Source organism: Eurypyga helias, unplaced genomic scaffold (assembly GCF_000690775.1).
Source record: "Eurypyga helias isolate BGI_N326 unplaced genomic scaffold, ASM69077v1 scaffold6164, whole genome shotgun sequence".
Lineage (NCBI taxonomy): Eukaryota > Metazoa > Chordata > Aves > Eurypygiformes > Eurypygidae > Eurypyga > Eurypyga helias.
Window position 1 is genome coordinate 43,709 of NW_010246708.1, and position 21,281 is coordinate 64,989.

The 21,281-nt window shown below is 41.5% G+C and overlaps 2 protein-coding genes across 2 annotated transcripts in view; both read right to left on the minus strand.

The window, feature by feature from the left end:
* Positions 1-3,882: 3,882 nt before the first annotated feature.
* LSMEM1 (leucine-rich single-pass membrane protein 1) lies at positions 3,883-9,522 on the minus strand. Its single transcript, XM_010150486.1, has 3 exons — positions 9,396-9,522; positions 5,886-6,023; positions 3,883-4,091 (listed from the first exon to the last, which is right to left on the minus strand). Exons 1-3 carry the CDS (start codon positions 9,520-9,522, stop codon positions 3,883-3,885), a joined length of 474 nt encoding a protein of 157 aa, XP_010148788.1.
* A 5,973-nt stretch (positions 9,523-15,495) lies between these two features.
* IFRD1 (interferon-related developmental regulator 1) overlaps positions 15,496-21,281 on the minus strand; it is a 9,401-nt gene continuing 3,615 nt past the window's right edge. Inside the window, exons 6-11 of the mRNA XM_010150487.1 lie at positions 21,087-21,265; positions 20,874-20,982; positions 18,792-18,926; positions 17,507-17,635; positions 16,434-16,529; positions 15,496-15,721 (exon numbers count right to left, since the gene is read on the minus strand). Of these exons, the coding sequence (XP_010148789.1) occupies positions 15,632-15,721; positions 16,434-16,529; positions 17,507-17,635; positions 18,792-18,926; positions 20,874-20,982; positions 21,087-21,265 (738 nt within the window). The 3' untranslated portion in view covers positions 15,496-15,631. The remainder of the gene's footprint in view (positions 15,722-16,433; positions 16,530-17,506; positions 17,636-18,791; positions 18,927-20,873; positions 20,983-21,086; positions 21,266-21,281) is intronic.

Below are 21,281 nucleotides of genomic sequence, written 5' to 3' on the forward strand. Positions count from 1 at the left end.
AGACAAGCAAATGCCTGCACTAGCTGACCCTCTGCTGTTTATTACTGTGTCATCTCTCCAGGTGTAGTTTCACATAGTCAAATACAGTCTGACGCGTTGGACTTAACAAGAACATAGACTGGTAGATATCTGGAACAAAAGAAGGAATTTCTCAGCAAGATAACCAGGGGAAGAAAGCATTTTGTCTACTGATATTACCTAAACACCTAAAGATTCAGCCAACACATCAAGGACTGGCACCATGATGCCTTTGATGGAAGCTGAAGGTAATTCCTTGGTTAAATCTTCCAAGTGATTCTTCTTGCTTACCAGCATCTTTCTAGTATTGTCCAGATTTATCCAGCAGAAAATTTCCTGAAGCCAAGCTGTCATTTCAGTCATGATAGTAGTTGCAGGTGTTGAGAGACATAAGCGTCAATGGCATGTTGTTAAATCTATCTGAGCCCTTTGTGTGTCGTTTTCATTTACAGTGGACTCAGAGAAATACTGAAAAGCAAATTACATTGGATATATCTCTCTATAGCCTGCGAATAAGAGAGAAAAAGGAAAGAAGCAGTGTTATGGATGAAAACGAATGTGACTACTGTAAGATGAAGCTATTACTGTTCTTTGTCGTAATACTGCACACTGCAAAGGCTCCTGAGATGTGCAGCCCTACAAGAATAGAGACATTACCCATGTCTGCAGGAGATGTTATAGCATCCATATACAACACAGTGGTTATGCCACATGCAGTTGGAGCTTGGAGTTTACCAGTCACTTGGCTGTTTATTCAAGGTAAGGATTATGGAAGTATAGGATGAGCTGAAATTCAATTCAGGGTCAAGTTTGTAGAAGATTTTAAGAGTCAAGTATTGGTTTGTTCGGGACTGTTTCACTGTTGGTAGATCAGACAGAAATGTTCCCCTGAAGGAGTCGCTAGTTGTTTCTGTTTCAAGGGGTACTCCAGAAAGCGTCAGTGGGGTTGCTGTGGCACTCTGCTGCCAAAGCAGCCCTTTCAACCCTTGCTCTGGTCTCATATGGAAGCGGTTCTGACTGTAAATGGATATTGGTAACTTCAGCTGAGAAGCCCTAATCAGCTGTATGCAGTACTGCCTCATGTCTGCCTTGCACGCAAGCGGTCCCACAACAGATGTGTTTCAGCAGTGCTAACAGGATAGGCCTAAAGATTTCCTTGGACCTTTGTACTTTTTCAGTCATGGATCTTAATCACTGATCACAGCAAGTGAAGAAGAAATTCAGTATGAAAAGGGTGACTTTGGGCTCAGTCCTGCATGATACTGAGCAAGCCTGCACATGTTATGCCCTAGCTGGTCCTAAGTCTGTGGCAGTTGAGGGCACTCAGCAACCTGCAGGATCAAACCACAGAGTGGAAAAAATACCTAAAACACAACACTTCTAATTGATAATAGAAGCAGAAAAAGTGGATTTATTATGAGCAGTGATTGAATAACTAGATTAAGAGTAACTGAGGACAAGATCAGAGAGATGAGGAAGCTGTCATTTCTTTGGGGACTGTTGCTGTAACACAGACATTATTGACAGTGTCCTGCCAAAAAAAAATCTATTGAGTATTGGTGTCAGTTTCTGGTGGACCACAGACTGCCCCCGTAGCTGCAATTGCAATGAGACATGTGACAGCTCCATGTGCTTGAAACGCACCACGCGCCAAATACTAGAGTTGTTTCTCCCTGGCTAACAAGTACGGATGTGTGTCAGTGCGAGACAGGAGCCAGAAAACAGTTACAGTAGCTACAAAATGAGTGGGAGAGATGAGAACATAATACTGTCATTAAAAGCAGTTGACAGCTTAGAGAGGAACAGGGAAACAACACTGCGAGTGTCATGTTTCTAGTCTTAGAGTACTTTTCCTTTCATCGTTTAACAGCATTTACAGAAAGATATCTGGTGGGGCTTTTAGGATTTCTTTCCTTACAACTTGTTCTACATTTACTTTTATCATTCTCTATTAGACTTCTATCATTCTCTATTAGCTATATTAAATTCATGTTTGTTACAACTGCTTGTGATGTCCACAGGAGATAATTACAACTCCAGATGGGTATTAACAGCCAGAGTAAGACCAAACCTCACAGTTGTCATGTGAATGACTCGACAGTAATACATCAAGAAAAGAAATATCAAGAAATAGAAAGCAGGTGACGTAAAACACAGGTGCAAAACAAAGCACTCCTAATAGGAGGGATAGAACTGGTGGACAAATCCAATACCAAGAAAGATTCCTGGAACTAGTTCTTCACTGTGCTGTAGACAATCCCAGAAAGACTGTTATTTGTTCTGGAAGAGGAGGATGCAGTGCAAGTTGTCGAGTTCGGTGACCTTTGTGTAAAATTGTCCAGAAGACATAAGAAAGCAGTGGATGAAAAAGAAGAAATCTTGCAGTAAAAGAGAAGATACTGGACATATGTCATAGTGTCAGCTGCCATTGCACTGTTGTGATGTAAGTAACCAATTTGTTTATCAGTAATGGAAGTGGCTTCTTTATGTACATCTCAGTAGAAGAATCTGAATACTATAATGAAAAAAGTACCCACCAGTCCCTGTGTGATCGCACCTTTGGGTGTCGATCTCCAAAAATGTGTAAAGTCAAAACGAGAAAGTGCTGGCTCATGTTTTCACTCTCTGAAGTGCTGTTCCATTTTAACAACAGGAAGGATCAGACCAGATTTCTACCTGGCCCTGTGGTCCTTCCCCAGTAGGGGCCAACAGCATCTATAGGGAAGAGTACAAGAACATGTGATATTTTCATAGAATCATAGTGTCTTTTAGGTTGGAAAAGACCTTGAAGATCATCAAGTCCAACTGTTAACCTAACACTGCTAATACCACCACTAAACCATGTCCCTAAGCACCTTGTCCACATATTGCAAATACCTCCAGGGGTGGTGACTCAAGCACCTCCCTGGGCAGCCCGTTCCAATGCCTGACAGCCCTTTCAGTGAAGACATTTTTCCTAATATCAAATCTAAACTTCCTCTGGTGCAACTTGAGGCCATTTACTCTCATCACTTGTCATTTGGGAGAAGAGACCAGCAGCCACCTTGCTACAAACTCCTTTCAGGTAGTTGTAGAGAGCGATCAGGTCTCCCCTGAGCCTCCTCCAGGCTAAACAACCCCAGTTCCCTCAGCCGCTCCTCACATCACTTTATAAAAACCCTGGCCTTCCCCCAGAAACCGTGAGCAAATACTGAGTACAGCGTACTAGCATTGCTATGAGAAGGGTATTACCAGAGTTCTCTAAACCTATTTCCCATGTAATAAGATATGACACCCACTTTCACTCAATACCAATTTGGGCTGAGTATAGCTTGTCATGAAAGGATTTATTCAAGTTTGTTTTTTTCACAAAAGGCGTAATAAGTCAATCTATTTAGATGCACAGAAAGGCAAACCACCAAACTCTGTGGCAGAACTGGATTTATTTCTAAGTTATGGAATCTGAAATTATCATTAAATATAAATAATATAGAAGCAAACACAAAACTCCTTCCAAAGAAACAGGAAAATTACTAAGTGAACAAGGTCATGCTGGAATCATCTGGATAGAAATCGCTGTTTTCTATGATCATTCACTAACATTTGAAGTAAAACTAAGCCCTTAACTCCGCAATTTGCAATGCACAGAGAATCTGGAACTCTTGCCCAAAATTGTTAAATCTATTATCTATTGTAAATCATATGGGCTTAGTTATCAAAATCTATATTCACATAAACCAAGATAAATTATTATTTACTAATGCTTTTCATTCATATGCCTTTTCCAATCCTCCTGTGACCATATCAGAATGTTTAAGTAACCTGTGTGCCATATGTGAAAATATCTGAGTATGCGAATACGCTGAATTTCATTCCAAAGAAGGTCTATTCTCCAGGGACATTCAGCTCAGCATGAGTGAAGAGGTAATCATGAAGATCAGGAGTCTGTGTGAAGAGGTGTCTCCCCTTTTCCTTAGTTCCTGATCGATTTAGATGTTTTAATATCATATTGTTCATTTTCTTAAGCTCTTCTATGTTCTTCTTTTCTGATATTAGTCTGCTTGATATTTGGTCCATCTTGTTTCTAGTTTGAACTTGAAAAGGAAAATGTACCGCATTAAATTGGCAACATTTAAGTCAAGAGCATTACTACCCTCTCCTGCATTCCTGACGGAGTTTGTAGGGAATTATGGTGAGTAAAAATATGAAACAGGAAAACTGCAGTACCTAATGATAAGAAGTTATGCATCTGGTGGATTGACCTGTTCACTACATTGTTTAATTGCTTATTTTCTGTTTTGTTCAGATTAGTGACATGTAATAAAATCAAACAGGGCTCAGACAAATTTTGTAGCCTTCAGGACTGTATCCATTCCACTAGTGTCCACAGGAAAATGTCTTATTTAGGAACTCCAAGATGCTATTTCTGGGCAATATGAGCCTGTATTTTTCTAAAAGTGCAATTACTAAAACTCACAGCAAATTACAGCCACATCACTTGGTTTCCTAAGGCATTTAAGATTAGATTAAAGGAAAATTCTTGCAAATATTGGCATTTAGAGGCCAGTTTCCTCTGGAACACCAATATGCAGTATCCATCATGCATTTCTGGAGTTATTTTTATTTTGGCCTTCTGAAGTTAACAATATTTACCCATGGGTTTTGAATCTTAAGTCTAATAGTGCCAACGCTAAACAAACCTATGTGCGTGGATTGCAAACAGAATCTGAGGTTATGTTTGCAGTGTATTTGAAACACTGCTGGAAATCAGTTTCAAAAACCACAGGCCTCCATCAATCTGAGCCCAAGTAATTTCTTTAATCCCTGTAAGTAGCCTTTTCCCTTTACCATTTTTCCACTAGAGTGTCACATTACTCATTTTTCTATACCAGAGCTCTACTTTTAAAAGCTCCCCATTAAATAAATCTGGAATTAAAGTATGAGATATTTTAATTAGGGTTTTGCAATCATGCCACTTAAAATTTCTTTTGTGCTCTTTGCTTGTCTGATATTCTGTTCTTTGGGTGCTTTTCAGCAAATTCAGTCAAGGGTTAGGATTTCCTGCCCAAAAAGGAAAATGAGGATTTTTGCTCTGCTGTAGCGAAAGCCCTGTTATAGGATAGAAGAAATCTTGATTTCACATGGATTCCAATTAAGTTAAAATGGACTTGTAAGTTTAAATAATCCACCTTGTACTCTATTCAATACCATTAGCCCAGAAAACCCCAAGATGGCAAGGGCTACATACACCATGGTCGCCTGTAGCCACGGGTTTAGTTAAGCCAGCTCGACTAGTCCAGCTGAAGAGGAACAGGAATTACATCTACAGACTCAATGCTATGATGTGCCAATTCTGATATATCTTATCTGATTTTTTGTTTCTTAGGTTTAAGATTTCCCTAGTTCTAAACCAATTTCCAGTCAGTACTTAGCTGGCAACCTTCAAGTCTTAATTTCAGGTAGCCTGATTTAAGCGTTAGCCTGGGTGTAATGCCAGTTTCAGTGGAATGACACCGATACTGAGTTTTATCTGGAAAAAGGACTGGAAGGCACATTGTCAAAGCATCTTACTGCCATACTGTCATCTTGAAAGTTTAATTTCATTTTCAGCCATTTTTAGCAACACAGTATAACCCTGCTAAACTAAATTCTTCACAGTGGTTGAAGCTCACAAAACCTTTGCATTAAGAACAAAATTGTGTCTTTTAGCTCAGAGTAGAGGCCTGTGCTTTTGCACCCAGGACCAAGACCTGCTGCCCTTAACCCGCCAAAGTCTCTGACCACGCAAATAAAGCAGGAGCATGTTATTAGGCAGCATGACACATATCAACAAAGTTGTCCTTCCAATTGGCCCTACATTTTTAAGAACCACTGTTCGGTTTACTTACTTATTAAGAATATTACAAATGAAACAAGTGCCAAACTGACGATCAAAGTAAGAATAAAGACGACGAAGAACAAACAGTGGTTCCTTATGTTGCTCCCTGATGTGTTTTCTCCAGTACTGCCAGTGTTCTCTTCCTCATCTGTTATGAGATGACAAACCATTTGGTAATAAAGTTTGTTAAGATTGGTTAGGATAAACATGACAAAATGCTTTTGGCTCCATGCAATAATACAGAATACGTCACAATTTTGGCCAACAGATTTTATTTCCTGGGATATTGGATGAGAAGGGAAGAAACCAACTTTATGGGCTCAGCTTGAATTTGGAAGTATAAAACCGAATATAGGTGTTGAAGCTGATGGAACATACTCAACAAAAATGGTCCTGTTTTTACAATACACTGTTTTGTTGAAGCTGACCTGGTTTAGAGTTCAGGGTTTTACAGCTCAGTTTTACACATACAAAGGTTGCAATGAAATTTTCAGCTGAAGGCTTTCTAAGGACCTTAACGGACTCAACCTTTTCAAAAGAGAAGAGAGAAAAATTCGTATTGACAACATAGGTACAGGTTCCTTCTGCACGTTCATCCTCTAGATTTGCTTCTTTTTTTCTGTTTGATGATAGAAGTACCCCTGGGATGATTAATTTCCCAAATTAAACACCTCAGTTAAGCTCCTGATGTTGGATAGAATGAGTATAGGTCTTGACTTTCTATCTTAAAATAAATGGTTTAATGTTGTTCTTCTTTATTAGGTTTTGTTGGTTTCATTCCAATAAAAAAAGAGATTCATATCCTCCCAAATTGTTACAAGTGGAACAGACTCTCACATGGACTACATACATTGTCCTTTGAGCTCATGAAGAATGAGGGGAAAAAAGAACAAGCACTTGTTTATGCTGCCCTCAAATCAGAGTTGCAAGCCAGTTTAATGCTTTTTAAAGAACCTGTTTCATACAGGGAAAGTCAGTACTTTCTCTCCTAGAAACAGTTACAATCAAGTGAGGGGTGGCCCTAAAGATAACAGGTAAAGTCAAGTGAACACCATGAGGAAATTAATGTGAATATTAGAATAATTCATACCTGAGCCAGATTTGTTTAATCCCAAATTTGTATACTACTTCAATAACTTACTACGGTTTGGTTTTATTTTATGGTTTTGGGGGAGAAGGCAGCTAATGTAATTTCATTTTGGTGTCAGTCATACATACTAAAATTATGTGCAAATTACTGTAATTTCTCCTCCTGTAATTGCTGTCCTGCCATTCTGAAAGGGAGAGTAGCGTGTGCATCTGTGAAAAATATATTTCTAGACCATGTTCTTGTTTTAGCTGGTAGAAATCTCTGAGGTCTTTGCAACTGAGCCTGTAGTTGTAAAAGTGAGGGAAGGCTGCACATGCCATTACAGCACTTTAATAATGAACCAACCTGGGGCTGAGCAGTTCACTGAGCTAGCAGGAGATCTCTGAGAATATCTCTGCTAGTCTTTATTGCATTTAACATGCTCCTGCCTGCAGGTAAGCTGAAGCCTTTTAATATTTGAGTTTGGGGGGGTTTATGTTTTTTTCTTTAGCATTCATACCAAGTGCATCATGTACTGAGTGCACCAATACTGCTTTCTAATCAGAAGAGGAAGGGGGGGAGGCTCTGCTACTGCTGTCTGTAAAGCATACTAAGCTACCAGTGGAGGTCTCAAAAGTGGTCTGTGCTTGCTCTGCCTCAAGAATGCTTCTTACTATTACAGCTGCCTGAGCATGCCAGACTGCAGTGTTGTGAGGAACCAGTGAACTCACACTCCTGCCAAACTGCAAACAGTGGGACCATTTTATCATCCAAAACATAAAGAAATCGCTGCGTGGCTGGTACCAAAGCAATCAAAAGGTATATGCATTTTAAATAGCTTTCAACAGGGTTGCTAGTGTGTTTGATTATGCCAGGTTATATTAAGCTACTGAACAAAAGGATTGCTGTGTACTGCAACACCCTTGAAACATCATTTTTTAAACCAAATAGGGCATCTGCTATGCTATTAATAGATCATTCATGAGAATTTAATATTTATCAAAATTTCAAAAATACTCCACAGATCTCACTAATTTTCTGGCAAAAGAACTAGAATTTTATACTGCTGAATAGGGCAGAAGGACGGTGAAAAATTCATTTTTTGTATTTAACTGATGGGATAAGATCTCTAGATAATCTGCAAGTTTTTTTTAAATCCTAGAAGGAGACAAAGCACTTTACAAATCAATGTGTAAAGTATATCTTAGGTTACATTTATTTACTAAAGAAACGTAGGGAGAAGCATGGGTGTGATTATTCCACAGCACCCTATATGATTCCACAGAACCCTGTGTATTTACCTGAAAAGTAAACAATACTGTCCAATGAAAATTATCAAAGAAAGGGTACTGGTAGATGAAAAGCTGAATATGAGCCGGCAGTGGGCGCTGGCAGCCCAGAAAGCCAACCGTATCCTGGGCTGCATCAGAAGTGTGGCCAGCAGGTCGAGGGAGAGGATTCTGCCCCTCTACTCTGCGCTCCTGAGACCCCACCTGGAGTACTGCACCCAGCTGTGGAGCCCTCAACATCAGAAGGATATAGACCAGTTGGAGCGACTCCAGAGGAGGCCACGAAGATGCTCAGAGGGCTGGAGCACCTCTGCTATGGGGACAGGCTGAGAGAGTTGGGTTTGTTCAGCCTGGAGAAGAGAAGGCTCCGGGGAGTCCTTACTGCAGCCTTCCAGTACCTGAAGGGGCCTACAAGGAAGCTGAGGGGGACTTTTTACAAGGGCCTGTCGTGACAGGACAAGGGGTAACAGGTTAAAATTGAAAGTGGGGAGACTTAGATTAGATATCAGGAAGAAGTTCTTCCCGGAGAGGGTGGTGAGGCACTGGCACAGGTTGCCCAGAGAAGCTGTGGATGCCCCATCCCTGGAAGTGTTCAAGGCCAGGCTGGATGTGGCTTTGAGCAACCTGGTCTAGTGGAAGGTGTCCCTGCCCATGGCAGGGGGGTTGGAACTAGATGGTCTTTAAGGTCCCTTCCAACCCAAACCATTCTGTGATTCTATGAAATTCTCAGGTGTTGTATTGCCACATGTGAATTTTAGTGCTTGTGAAGAGTTACAATGCTGTTCAGGTAGTAGGTATATATTGAGCATTACTAAAGAAATTACTCTGCAAGGGATCACCTCATGGGTCCCAATGGAAATGGAAGATACGTTCAGATTTGACAGTGAATCCCTAGCCAAATTCAGGGATTTTTAAGAACCTAATACCTGGAATACTCAGCAGGAGTAGCTAAAGCGTAAATCTGATCTGTCTAAATTATGCCACTTTAAATCTTTTTCTTATATTTTCCAGTATAAGGCTTGACATACACATATTGGCCTCTTGGGCTGTTGACATCAGTGCAACACAGGGTAGTCAGTCTTTACAAATGTCATACATAACTCATACACTGACAGCCAGTTGTATGTATAGAAAATCACAAAGCATTATCTCTCATACGTACCTAGCACATGTTGGGATTCATCTGGACAAACATTTAGTTTGTTTAGGTTGTTTAAGGAATCAACTACATACAGTTTTCCTTCTTCATGAGCATCAGGCAGGTTAATTTCCAAGGAAGGCCTCTCCATTGTGTCTAAATGAAGTAATAATTAAAATGGTATATTAAAACATGGTTAAGCAAAATAACTGGCAACGGTTTCATGATATAAGAAAATGCTGAGCAGCTTTAACAGCCCTTAAAATAAAGGGATTTGAAGGACTAGTGCACTTACTAGGTCTTGAAGGCAAGGCACAGTACTTGTTTATTCTTTAAAATCTTTGTTGAGTACAAAATTTCACTCCTACATTGTGCTTGAGCATGCGTATTAATACCTACATATGTGTATGTTTACTTATACTTACACATGTGTATGCGTATATATATATGTGTATACGTGGAGAAACAGAGAAGGAGAAAATCTATTAGACTCCAGCATCGCTTTGAATGTTAGTTATTTAGTCATATAACCCTTTTGATTTGGTGGGTACTTGGTGAGATGAAGGGTGATTGATATCCTGACCACAGTGAAAGTCAACCCTTCACTAACACGAGGAAGGATGTCACTCAGGTCCTCTGCTTTCAGCATCAAATAATTAATTCAGAGATAAGACACACAAAGCAGGTGTGGAGATAGGAGATAAGCAGCGAGAATATGGGTCTGCTTATGCACCTTGAAAAATCAGTGTGAAGTTATCATTTGTGAAAAATGGAGAAAAAAAATGGTCTTCTAATGCAGTCCTCCTTCACATAGACACTAGTTTTGGACAAACTACGGCCTGATGGCAAAGCCTTTTTCTTCAGACTAATACTCCTTGCCTTAAAAAAAGCAGTGAGGCCCAATCAGCAAAACCAGCTTCTCTGTGGAGTCTAGGTGCAAGAACTCATTGAATGACTGTTTATATAAATAGTTATGAAGGAATGTTATATATAAAAAAGAAGCAATACCTAAGCAGGCTGCTCTATGAATTGCACATTATTCTTTAACAGCCTTTTCATTTTCCTCATACTACTCTGATTCCAAAAATGTCTTCCAGAAACAAACTACATTTCTAGCCATACAGAGGTGCAGCTGCTCTAAATAGGCATCTTAAGACTACACTGGTCGCTGAAAACTCCCTCTGTAATTATTGCAGCAAAATACTTATCTCCAGGTAATATTCCTCTTATTCTAAGAAAGGTCTTTCTGACCTTACAACTACAGTCTAAAGTGCCTTTCCCTTGATAAGGAAGGTAAGAGGGGAGGTCACAGAGATTAGTTTAGACTTGGCGTTGAATACATCTTACCCATTTAGTATGTTATCAAAGCTCTCCAGTTTGATTTTACCTGCCAAACGTAACTCAGAGCTTCATAGGGGGAAAATTTCCTGTTGATAAGAGAACAGTAAGCACCTAAGGGTGATTTCTGAATCCTGGATATGTTGAACTGCCTTCTTGACATGCTTTTCCCTCTCTCTCTCTCCAAGCAACAGAGAATACAGTGTGACCGGCTCCCTAATCTACCATTTAAAACCTGAAGTTGGAAGAATATAGGCCTGAGTGTTTACAGAAAAGACCCATTCTGTGCCTCATCAAACCAGATGCAGAAGATATTGTCATAATTTGCCCAAATCTGAGCACACAGACAAACAAAGATCCACGGAAGCTCAGTAAGTCTGAGTGTCCCAACCACTCCTGACAATGGGGCTCGTTCTCCTGATAGTGGGGATTGACAGGCCTACATGATTACTTTTATATTTCTATTTAATAGAGTATAAGAAAAGATTACAGCGTATTTCTTCACTGTTCAGAATTGCTGCTGCAAAATACGGTAAAAAAGCTGTCATAGTAGTGGTTATCCTTACCTAGCGTAGAATTTTTAGGTGTGCAGCAGTAATTTCAGGACAGATGGCTGCGTCCACTTTCCTTCCCCTGGAAAGTCGGGTGGTGCTGGGCAGCACAGCCTGTGAGCCACGTCCCCACCAGCGCTGGCTGTGCTATCTCCCCACTAGCACATCAGTGGCCAACTGCAATCGTTACAGAGCTTTGTGTTTTAACAGCAAAAAGTTACCACCTCCTGCACAGAGGCTTTGGGTTATTTTTAGCTCCTGAAGAGCAGTTACTTCTTGTGCGTATTTCGATTAGTACCTCCCTGCAACTTCAGGGAAGACTCTTCTCAACAACTTGAGCTGTAATAAATGTGAGTGCCTTTGATTCATTAATGTTATGAATGATACGTTTCTGCATTCATTATTAATCATTTAAAATCGACGTCCTCACTGTGTATGTAACCACAGTGAAAATAGCTATTAATAATTCAGCAAACTCTACATTACATATTTTTGATTCCATTGGCACGCCAAACAAGGGAGAGAGGATACAGACGTCAGTGTCTCTGGCCAAAAGTATTGATTATTTTCCCAACAACCTAATCTAAACGTTGGGGTTTTTGGAGTCACTCTATATTGTCCTTTAACCTCGCTTAAAAGTGGTTTTCCCCATGCAACTTTTAAATTTCTCCTTAAGTTGTTGTGGTAAAATTAGAACGTAGTGTGAGAACACAGTGAAAATTCTTCACAGAAAAAAAAGAGAACAGTCAACTCTAAGAGGAACTAAAACCCAGGAGAGTTAAGTGTTACTCACGACATAACCGCGTTCAGGTGGTGTGCCAGTGTGGAAGAAATCAGCCAGCGAAAATCACACGGAGAAAACCCCTCTCTGCTTACAGACCCATAGGAACCTGCCGACTCCTGCAGGGCCCATGAAGGCAGCTGTGAAACAGACTGTCCCTTCCAATCTATATTTAGAGTTCATCTTGGCTAAGCATACTGACTTCACAATACTGATCTGTATAAAAAGAAATCAGCACATACACAGCTTTTGCAAAAATTATTATTTTATTGGAATCATGGAGAACGAGGATTGTTACTGATGATCAATATTTCACTAACCTTTCGGTTTATGATGCCTTTTTAAAACTCATCTGCTATGCAGAAGAGTGCTGTCTACAACACTGTAGCTATGAGTAACCAGTTTGCTATGCAGAAGAGTCATATCGGTAGTATTGCAGCCTTGAGTACTTTAAAGGCATAGACTAGAAAAAGACAGGGCATTTTCCTCCTCCCACACACCTTACAAATGCAAGTGGGACAGTACTATGGAATGGACTAATTTGTCCATCATCCTTAGTTGATTAAAATATAAATGCTGGCTACTGGTAATTTCTCCATTGTAGGTAATTCTTCTGATCACGCTTTTCCTTGCCAACGTTGCAGAATGTAACGTTACAGCCCACTGTGATGACAGGCAGCCATCCGTGGCTCCAAACAGCAAACCCTTTCTTAATCACAGAATCATGGAATGGTTTGGGTGGGAAGGGACCTTAAAGACCATCTAGTCCCACCCCCCCTGCCATGGGCAGGGACACCTTGCACTAGACCAGGTTGCGCAAAGCCTCATCCAGCCTGGCCTTGAAGCCATCCAGGGATGGGGCATCCACAGCTTCTCTGGGCACCCTGTTCCAGTGTTTCACCACCCTCTCCGAGAAGAACTTCCTGATATCTAATCTAAACCTCCCCACTTTCAATTTAAACCCGTTATCCCTTGACCTGTGACTACAGGCCCTTGTAAAAAGTCCCCCTCAGCTTCCTTGTAGCCCCTTCAGGTACTGAAAGGCTGCAATAAGGTCTCCCCAGAGCCTTCTCTTCTCCAGGCTGAACAAGCCCAACTCCCTCAGCCTGTCCCCACAGCAGAAGGGCTCCAGCCCTCTGAGCATCTTCGTGGCCCTCCACAAGGCCATAGAATGAAGCCATTCTATGCACCAAAATTCTGAACGCCTTTAACTGACAGTAAATGTATTTTCCTTTCAGGAAACACCAGAGAAGATACATCAGAGGACAGGCTGAGATTTGGGGTTGTTCAACCTGGAGGAGGCTCTGGGGAGATTTCATAGCACCTGAAGGGGCCTACAAGGAAGCTGGGGGGGACTTTTTACAAGGGCCTATAGTGACAGGACAAGGGGGAATGGGTTTAAATTGAAAGTGGGGAGGTTTAGATTAGATATCAGGAAGAAGTTCTTCACGGAGAGGGTGGTGAGGCACTGGAACAGGTTGCCCAGAGATGTGGATACCCCATCCCTAGGAGTGTTCAAGGCCAGGCTGGATGAGGCTTTGAGCAACCTGGTCTAGTGGAAGGTGTCCCTGCCCATGGCAGGGGGGTTGGAACTAGATGGTCTTTAAGACCCAAACCATTTTAGGTTTCTCTGATGATCATCTGACTCCTAGTTCCCCAACCCAAGCCGACAAGCTTTGCTGCTGCCCAGTCCGAATAGCTGGGCCTGTAACACAGACATAACAAGATTGCTCCCTTTCTGCAGGGGTCTCCTAGAAGTCCTCCCTCCAAACAAGGATGTGCGAGCCAGAAGAATCTCACGTCCATCCCTGTGATTCCTGGCACCATTCTAATTGGAAGACATTTCTAAGCCCAAAGAGGTCCACGAACACCAGATCTCTGTAGGGCAGCCGAACAGCCCTTCTCCCCTCAAACAGCCTTGGAAGCCATCCTGGCCTCTGTGGTCAGCAGCTGCAGTGTAAAGGCACCCGCATGCTGGGCCACCAGCCAGGAGGTGCTGTAGAAAGCCATTTTGCAAAATACTGGCAGGACAGGAAGCGATCAGAAGTGCTATTTTACACCAGCAAAGCATGTCCAAAGGTGGCTACCCAGAAGCCATGGGAGAAAGCAGCAGGCCTGTGGGAAGTTCAGGTCAAAGGAGGCAACATCTTGGGCTGGGCAAGCACAGGTAGGCACCCCCATCTGCTTTGAGGATCAGGGAAGTTTCTTCCCCGCTTGCGTGACAAACACGGATGACGCACACCAGTAATAGCCCAGACGGCAGTTGAAGGCTATGTAGCCAGTTTCATAAGCCAAACAAATTCTTACATGATCTGTTATTTGAGGGGAAAAAGAAAAAAATTAAAAGTAGTAGCAGTAAACTAACTGCCATGTATGGATTTTCTGGAACAGGCTCTGCTATAATCTGAAACTGATAAAAAAAACCCACAAACCAAACTTTCCCTTATCAGAGCAAGCAGGAGTTTTCAGGGGGTGTGGTAGTGTAAGGTTTGCTTCCTCCACTGATAACTTGTCCTGCACTTTTAAGAATGTTTTTTTCTAACAAACACTTTTATTTCTACATCTTGCAGTTCAGAAACTCCAGCTACTGGGGTTTTAGTGTCTGTATTACATAAACCTCCCATCATCCCTAAGACAGTTAGCTCTCAGCTACCAGCACATTTCAGCCCTCTAGAGCCAGAAACCGAGGGCAGCATAGTTTTCCACATGCCAAAACCAGGGCAGCTGGAATGGCTCCTGCAAGATAAGGGATTAGGTGTTTTGCCAGGCCAGAACTAGGAGGCACCTGACTATTACAGAAGCGGTGGGTGGCCAATCTACAGCAGGGTGTTGTGCCGAGCACCTGCAGATAAGACATACCTCCAAAACACAGCGAGGGAGGTTCACGGAGCATCCACTGAAGCACTGAGACTAACCCAACTCCCGTCTCAACAGGCAAATAAACAAACCCATCTGTTTCAGACTTTAGGTTCTATGTTCCAGCTTTTCGTTCAGGCAGGAATCACTTTTACACAGAAAGCAAGCAGTGAGAAACATCTTTATTCCAAAAATTAAGCATCCGATTTCAGGATGTGAGAATTTTGGTTTTATTTTACACTGAGGCAAGTATTTGTCATTCACTATTTCACTGTAAGTGAAGGTAACAACTTCATAACCCTTTTCAGGATAAAGTCATCCGGCCACTGAAGAGTTTAAAAAGTTACTAAAATAACATCACACAAATCTTTTCATATGAGCACATTCTTACCAAAACACATGGTCAGTTAGTTAATTCGATTTACCTTTATACAAAGTAAGAAATCCAACACAACGCACAGCCTCTGAGTAGTCACCCACCCCACAGAACAGTTGGGTTAGAAGGCGTTCGTCTGGAGCAAGCCCGACCTACCACAGGCATTACCACCTGTCCCAGCACCCCCTCACATCAGCCTATATACACAATGAAGCAACAGCGTGCATGGTATTTACAGACTTTACACAATATCCCTGTGCACAAGTGCAAACTGACAACAGACATTTAAAAAAAAAAGTCATTTAAAGGTGACAAATCTATTTTAATTATGAAAATTGAATCCTGTGGAAAAGGGGATCTAGAAAAACTCCCCCACGTCTGCTCTTTTATCACGACATTTACTTCTAGCCTTCGTCCGAGCCTTGAATGCTGCAGAGTTGTACAAGTGCTACAAAATAAAAGGAAAAATTAATCACAGTTGTTAAAAAAAGAACTCTGAAGGATATAAACCTTTTAGTGTTAAGGAACAGCTGAAAATACCATCTTAAAGTTTAAGTAAATTGGTAGGCCTTCTGAAATTTACAGTGTAATCCCTGCACCAAAGGCTGACTCATGCTCGTACATTCACACTGAAAACAAACTTGGACAGTGCAAGAAAGGCTAAGCCAGGAGCAATTCTGGAAGCGCACACAAGGTAGAACACGTTTGCCCCCCACGTCAGACTGGGTAGCACCACCCCATGTGGCGAGTACATTGACAACCAACAGAACAAAGTCACCCTCTCACTGTCTGCTCCACACTGGAGATCTGGGGATACTCTCTCCACAAAGACTGTTTCCATGGTTTCCTGTAGGTCCCTAACCAAAAAACCTATGGCTCTCGAGCGCCCTATTTTCACATGTATGATCATCAATCCGGTACCAATTAGCAACCAAGTCAACCGTCAAAAGCAGTAGAAGACACAGTGGAAAACCTAAATGAAGAGCTCGGAGGTGGATACAAGCAAGGTTTGGTTTCACCCAGGACAATATGGGGCACTGTTAGAACTAAAGTGACAGGTTTAAAGCTGACAGCTTCTAAAGTGCCCGTTTCCATGCCATTGAATGCAGGAGAAATAAAATGGGCGTATGAAGGAAACACAGCAAGATGCCATAACCTACCCTTTCAAAACGGGATATCTTCATTGTTTTCAGAGCTGCAGCATCCAGCATCACTGGTGGACCGAGCTCAAACACATTCCGAAGGAAGTCATTCGACTAAACAAGAAACACATCAAATGATCAGTTTCTCCTCTGATTATCAAGTTTCCAAATATGACTACTGCTAAATATCAAGTATGCCAGAAGAAGGAGCAATTTCACACAAATCTTAGTATCTTTTTGCAATGAAGCCAGGGAACCCTCCTTTCTTTAATCAGAGTACAGCGCCGAACTAAAGCTGCCCTCCTCAGAGGGCAGATAGCTTTCCTCCCCACCGACTTTTTTGTCCCAGCAAATCAGACACTGTTCTGCTAAATCCTCTACACAAGATGAGGCAGCTGGACACAGGTCCGTGCGGTTTCACAACACACCAGTTTTATAGTATCTGGCTGTAAAAGTAGCATTTGAAAAAGCTGCTACGTGCCTGGGCTCTCTCAGTCACGCAGAAATGCAACCAACACCGGCCTGAGGATTTTAACCCCATGATTATCGTAAGCATTTGGGAGCACATGCTCCTGCAGCTATAGTTCCTGCTACGTATCTGAAGGGATGACTAGTGAACCAGCAGCCCCTAGAACAGGGATAAGGACTTATTCCCTCCCCTTCTGGAATGTTGTCATTGTTGCGCTGCAAGCTGCATTATTTTTGACTAGAACTTTGCATTCCTTTTTCCAGGCTTTAACAGGAAGGGTGGAGACATACAGCTTTACAACAGCCAGGTGGCTACACCACCCTGCTGTGCATAAGGATTCGAGAAAAACCCCGAAGCTAAGAAGATATCCAGCTTGAATCTCTTACTTCCTGCAGAAGTCTTCTAATTGCTAACCCAGCACACCCGGGCTACAGCTCAGAAGCTGCTCTCCAAGACAGATCTCGCCTACTGCAGCTCAGTCTGGAAGCGCTGTCTTTTAACACGTCTCATGCCAAGCCCATCCCTTCTCCGAGTTCTACTCGCAACTGTGATTCGGGATGAACTACTACAAAGATGCCAGACAGGGAACAACACTCTGAGCATGTATCAAACAGCAGCTCACCTGCAAATGATACTGCATCCCCGACCCCAGGATCTCCTTGAAGGTGTCGTAAGTTTGTTTTTTAACCCAGCAGTCAATGTACATGCGCTCAGGTCCAAACTTGACCATCTCCGTAGGAAAGTCACGCTCCTGTCCAAAATTAAAGGAAGCAACATGCATAATTTTAAACATGTTTTTGGTTGGGGTTTTTTTTTTGGTTTAGAACTGTGTATCTCTCAAACTTTATTTTCACTAATAAATTTTGCACAGCAAAACCTTCCAAAGATTATAGTACACATATACTAAAGATTGTATTTGTTCACAAGCTGATGCACACCAAGTTAAATCTCATGTAAGACTTGAGGCTGACATTCTTTAAGCCAGAAAGCATTAAAGAAAAAGAAAGAACCTTTAACTTTAATATTTAACAATTGGACTTCTCTCCAGAAAAACCAGTTCAGAGTGCAGGAGTCACCTGTACATCAGTTTGCAAGCCTCATTTAATCCCCACCTTTCAAGTGTGGGCAGCTACATTTGTGACAATGGCATGTAACAGGTGCAAGTGACTCAGCTTCTTCTATAGGCAGAATCTCAAAGGTGACTTCAAATCACTTGAATGCCTTCTCCTTAACTTCCAAGATGTTTAACTCTTCTGAATGTCAACTAACATTTAGTTGGTCTTAGCCATACAGCAATGGAAAACTGACAAGTAGAAGATCTAGTTTGAGGTGTGTAAGATAACAAGTAATCCATTAAAAGTGACGCTGTTCTCTTAATCTGAATACAGAAAACTAGAAGTTTGCACCACAATTTGTACAACTACCTCCCTCCACACACAACTGCTTTTTGGCCCCTGACAGAGGTGCCATTCGGCAGTGTGTCTTACTGCTCACTAAACTGCTTAATTACTATGCACAGCAGTTCAGTAAGAGAAGTAATAAACCTTTTCAGGAAACTAATCTGCATGTCCTACAGAGTCTTCTATGAAAAGTATCTGCTCATAGTATAAAGTAAAAAGAATTTAGTATTTACAGTGCAATGTTTAGCCTTCTTTAAAGAAAAAAAATGAAATACTCTTCAATAGAGAAGCCAAGTTTGGAGCAAAACAAAGTTTGACTTCGTTCACCATTCCTAAAAAAGCAGTTACATTTCGCCTAAGTAATCAGAACTTGAAATCTCATTTAAAATAAATTTTTCCTGTTGCTTTCACTGAACCAGTAGTTCTATTCAGTAATAAAACCATTTTCATTAAATTGTACACTACATAGTTACAATCCAGACACTAAAAGTAAGACAAAAGAATCACCTCAACAGCTCGTAGAACGTCTCTGAAGACGGACCGCTGCTTCCTTTTATCTACTTTGGCTCGGTGCTTGTTTCCATCAGTAGCCAGAGCCCTCAGCTTCTCTGTTAGAAGTTCCATATCTTCATAAAAGAAGTCCTAGTCCAAAAAAAGAAAAAATGGGGTTTTTCCCTGGATTTTTTTCCCCTGGCCTTAACATCTTTCCCTGTCCAAATTCTGGGCGTGCAGACCTTCAGAACCTGTTACTCTGTTATTTAAAGATACAGACATGGCACTAACTTCCTCTAGTTCCATTTGCAGCATTCAAGCCAGTAAGAGCACAGTCACAGCACCCAGCTTCCCCAAGCAGGACACTATCAAACTATTCTGCTAGTCAAGAGCCACATGAAACAGTACAGCTCCTTCAGTGTGTGCATGTACCTGTCAATCTGCCTCGCTCCGTAATTCTGAGGGACTCAAACTGCCTAACTGATCGGCTGAACCCGGCTGCCGCTCCTGTCGACAAGCTGAGGGCACTTTCTGGTTACTAGCACAGAATTCGTGCTGCTGGAGATGCATCATGAGACACCATCAGACTGGCAGTACAGAATATTTAGTTGTAAGTCTTGTATGGGGCAGAAAATTAAGAGCCCAGCTTTGAAAAACTGCTTAACAAAACACACCAAGTAAACTGTAATGCAAGAAGTATTTTTTCCCCTCCATTTATTAATTCGGCAGTAGTTTAGCTCCACTATTATGTATGTAAATTTATGTAAGAATAACTTAGTGATTTTTTTTTTTTCCAATCTGAATGTTTTGTCATGTCAACTGACCAGGCTGACTTACTACATGCTTTTCGACAAAAACTGGTCAAAGGCAAAACACAGCATTTTCAAGCTGTGCTGATTGTTAAGGATTCAAAGAGAATAATTTCTAATGATTAAAGCGAATTTCCTCAATGGAATGGAAGTTTTTAGCAAATATAGTCTCATTCATAAATGCATTTTAACATTTGAGTTACTTGCAGTCAGTTTGACCAAATAAAGGATCAAGTTCAGGTCTGTCTTCTTTTTCCACCTTTCAAGTTGGCTTCCATAGCCAAGACTCCAATCCCTACTGCCTGCAATTCTACAGAAGCCTCGGCATACTGTTTCAGATTAGGCAGCATCAGTGCGGTCTGTTTCCTGACTCAACTGGAGTAAATCTTTTCACTCTGGACAGCCTTCTGATGGCCTTGATCGAGCTAGGAGCCACTCAGGCAGCTCTCCTAAAGCGTGCCGTGGCTACGTGGAGACCGTTTCCTTCAGTGCTGCCAAGAAAACAGTTCAGAAATCAATCAAGGCATCTTGAAGAATGCGAAGGCAAGTTTAGCTGTGTATGAGGTAATACCGAGAAGCCTGCACCTAGCCCAACTCAACAGCAAACCCCAAGAAATCTCACCAAATGCAGCAACACTGATATACCTGCAAAATTTTTACAAATCCTTTCAAAATCTTTCCCCTTAAATTGACTGACTAGTCCCCAACTGAAACAGTCACAAATGCTGTGAAACCATCCTGCAATAGCAGTTATTCTTCTCAGGGTACCTAAATAGGGATACTGAAAAAAAACAACACTACAAGCTGACATGGTTTCTACTAAGGATGGATTTTTAGCTGCCACAGCAGAATTGTGCAGGTTGTGAATCACTGGAACTTGTCTGCGTTAAGTATATAATGCGTGTTCCCTTCCCACTACAGCAAACAAGACTGTTTTATCCTGGAATCTCTCGGGGGGATTTTAGATTTAATTTTTTTTAAATCTGGTATCAGATTTAGATTTTAAAGCTTGCACACCACACGTTTCTAGTTTCCATTCTGTACCGCCTGATGTGTTTTATTATATGGGTCCTGTTTTGCAATATGGAAATTAATGTCAAAGCGATAGCTAAATTGCTGTGAATCCCTGCTGTACTCACTTTGATGAGGAAAGACTCACTACAAAAAACCATAACCCAGTGAATTAAGTGCCAGTTGTTGAGATCTGGGGTGCTGCGGAACACAGGTTAAAGAACTTGCCATGTCATCATCCCAGCGCAACACAATTTAGCTGCTGACATCTACTTACGGCATCTGTTTCGCGTGCCAGCTCAAACAGAAGGGCTAGTGTTTCTCCAGCAGCTATTCTCATGTTGAGATCATCACAAGACAGCAGGTTTGGAAGTTTATGCAAGTGCCTAAGGAGGAAGTCACATTGCATCCAGAGGTCAATTTTATTGACGTGTTCACCGCCTATCAAAAACAGCCATGACAAATTTTGTTTTCTAAGAAAGATACTCACATTTCAATTTTCTTCTTCACTTCATTCATTGGACAAATTGTCAACAACAGTGTCCATGCTAAGAGGGCACTGATGTGAAGCACCGTGTTGTGGGTACTCGACACACCATTAGCGTCTCTATCACGCTGATAGGCCTTTGTGAAGATATTTTCTAGACATTCCATAGTAGAGTACAGTTCCTGAACAGAGGGAAAG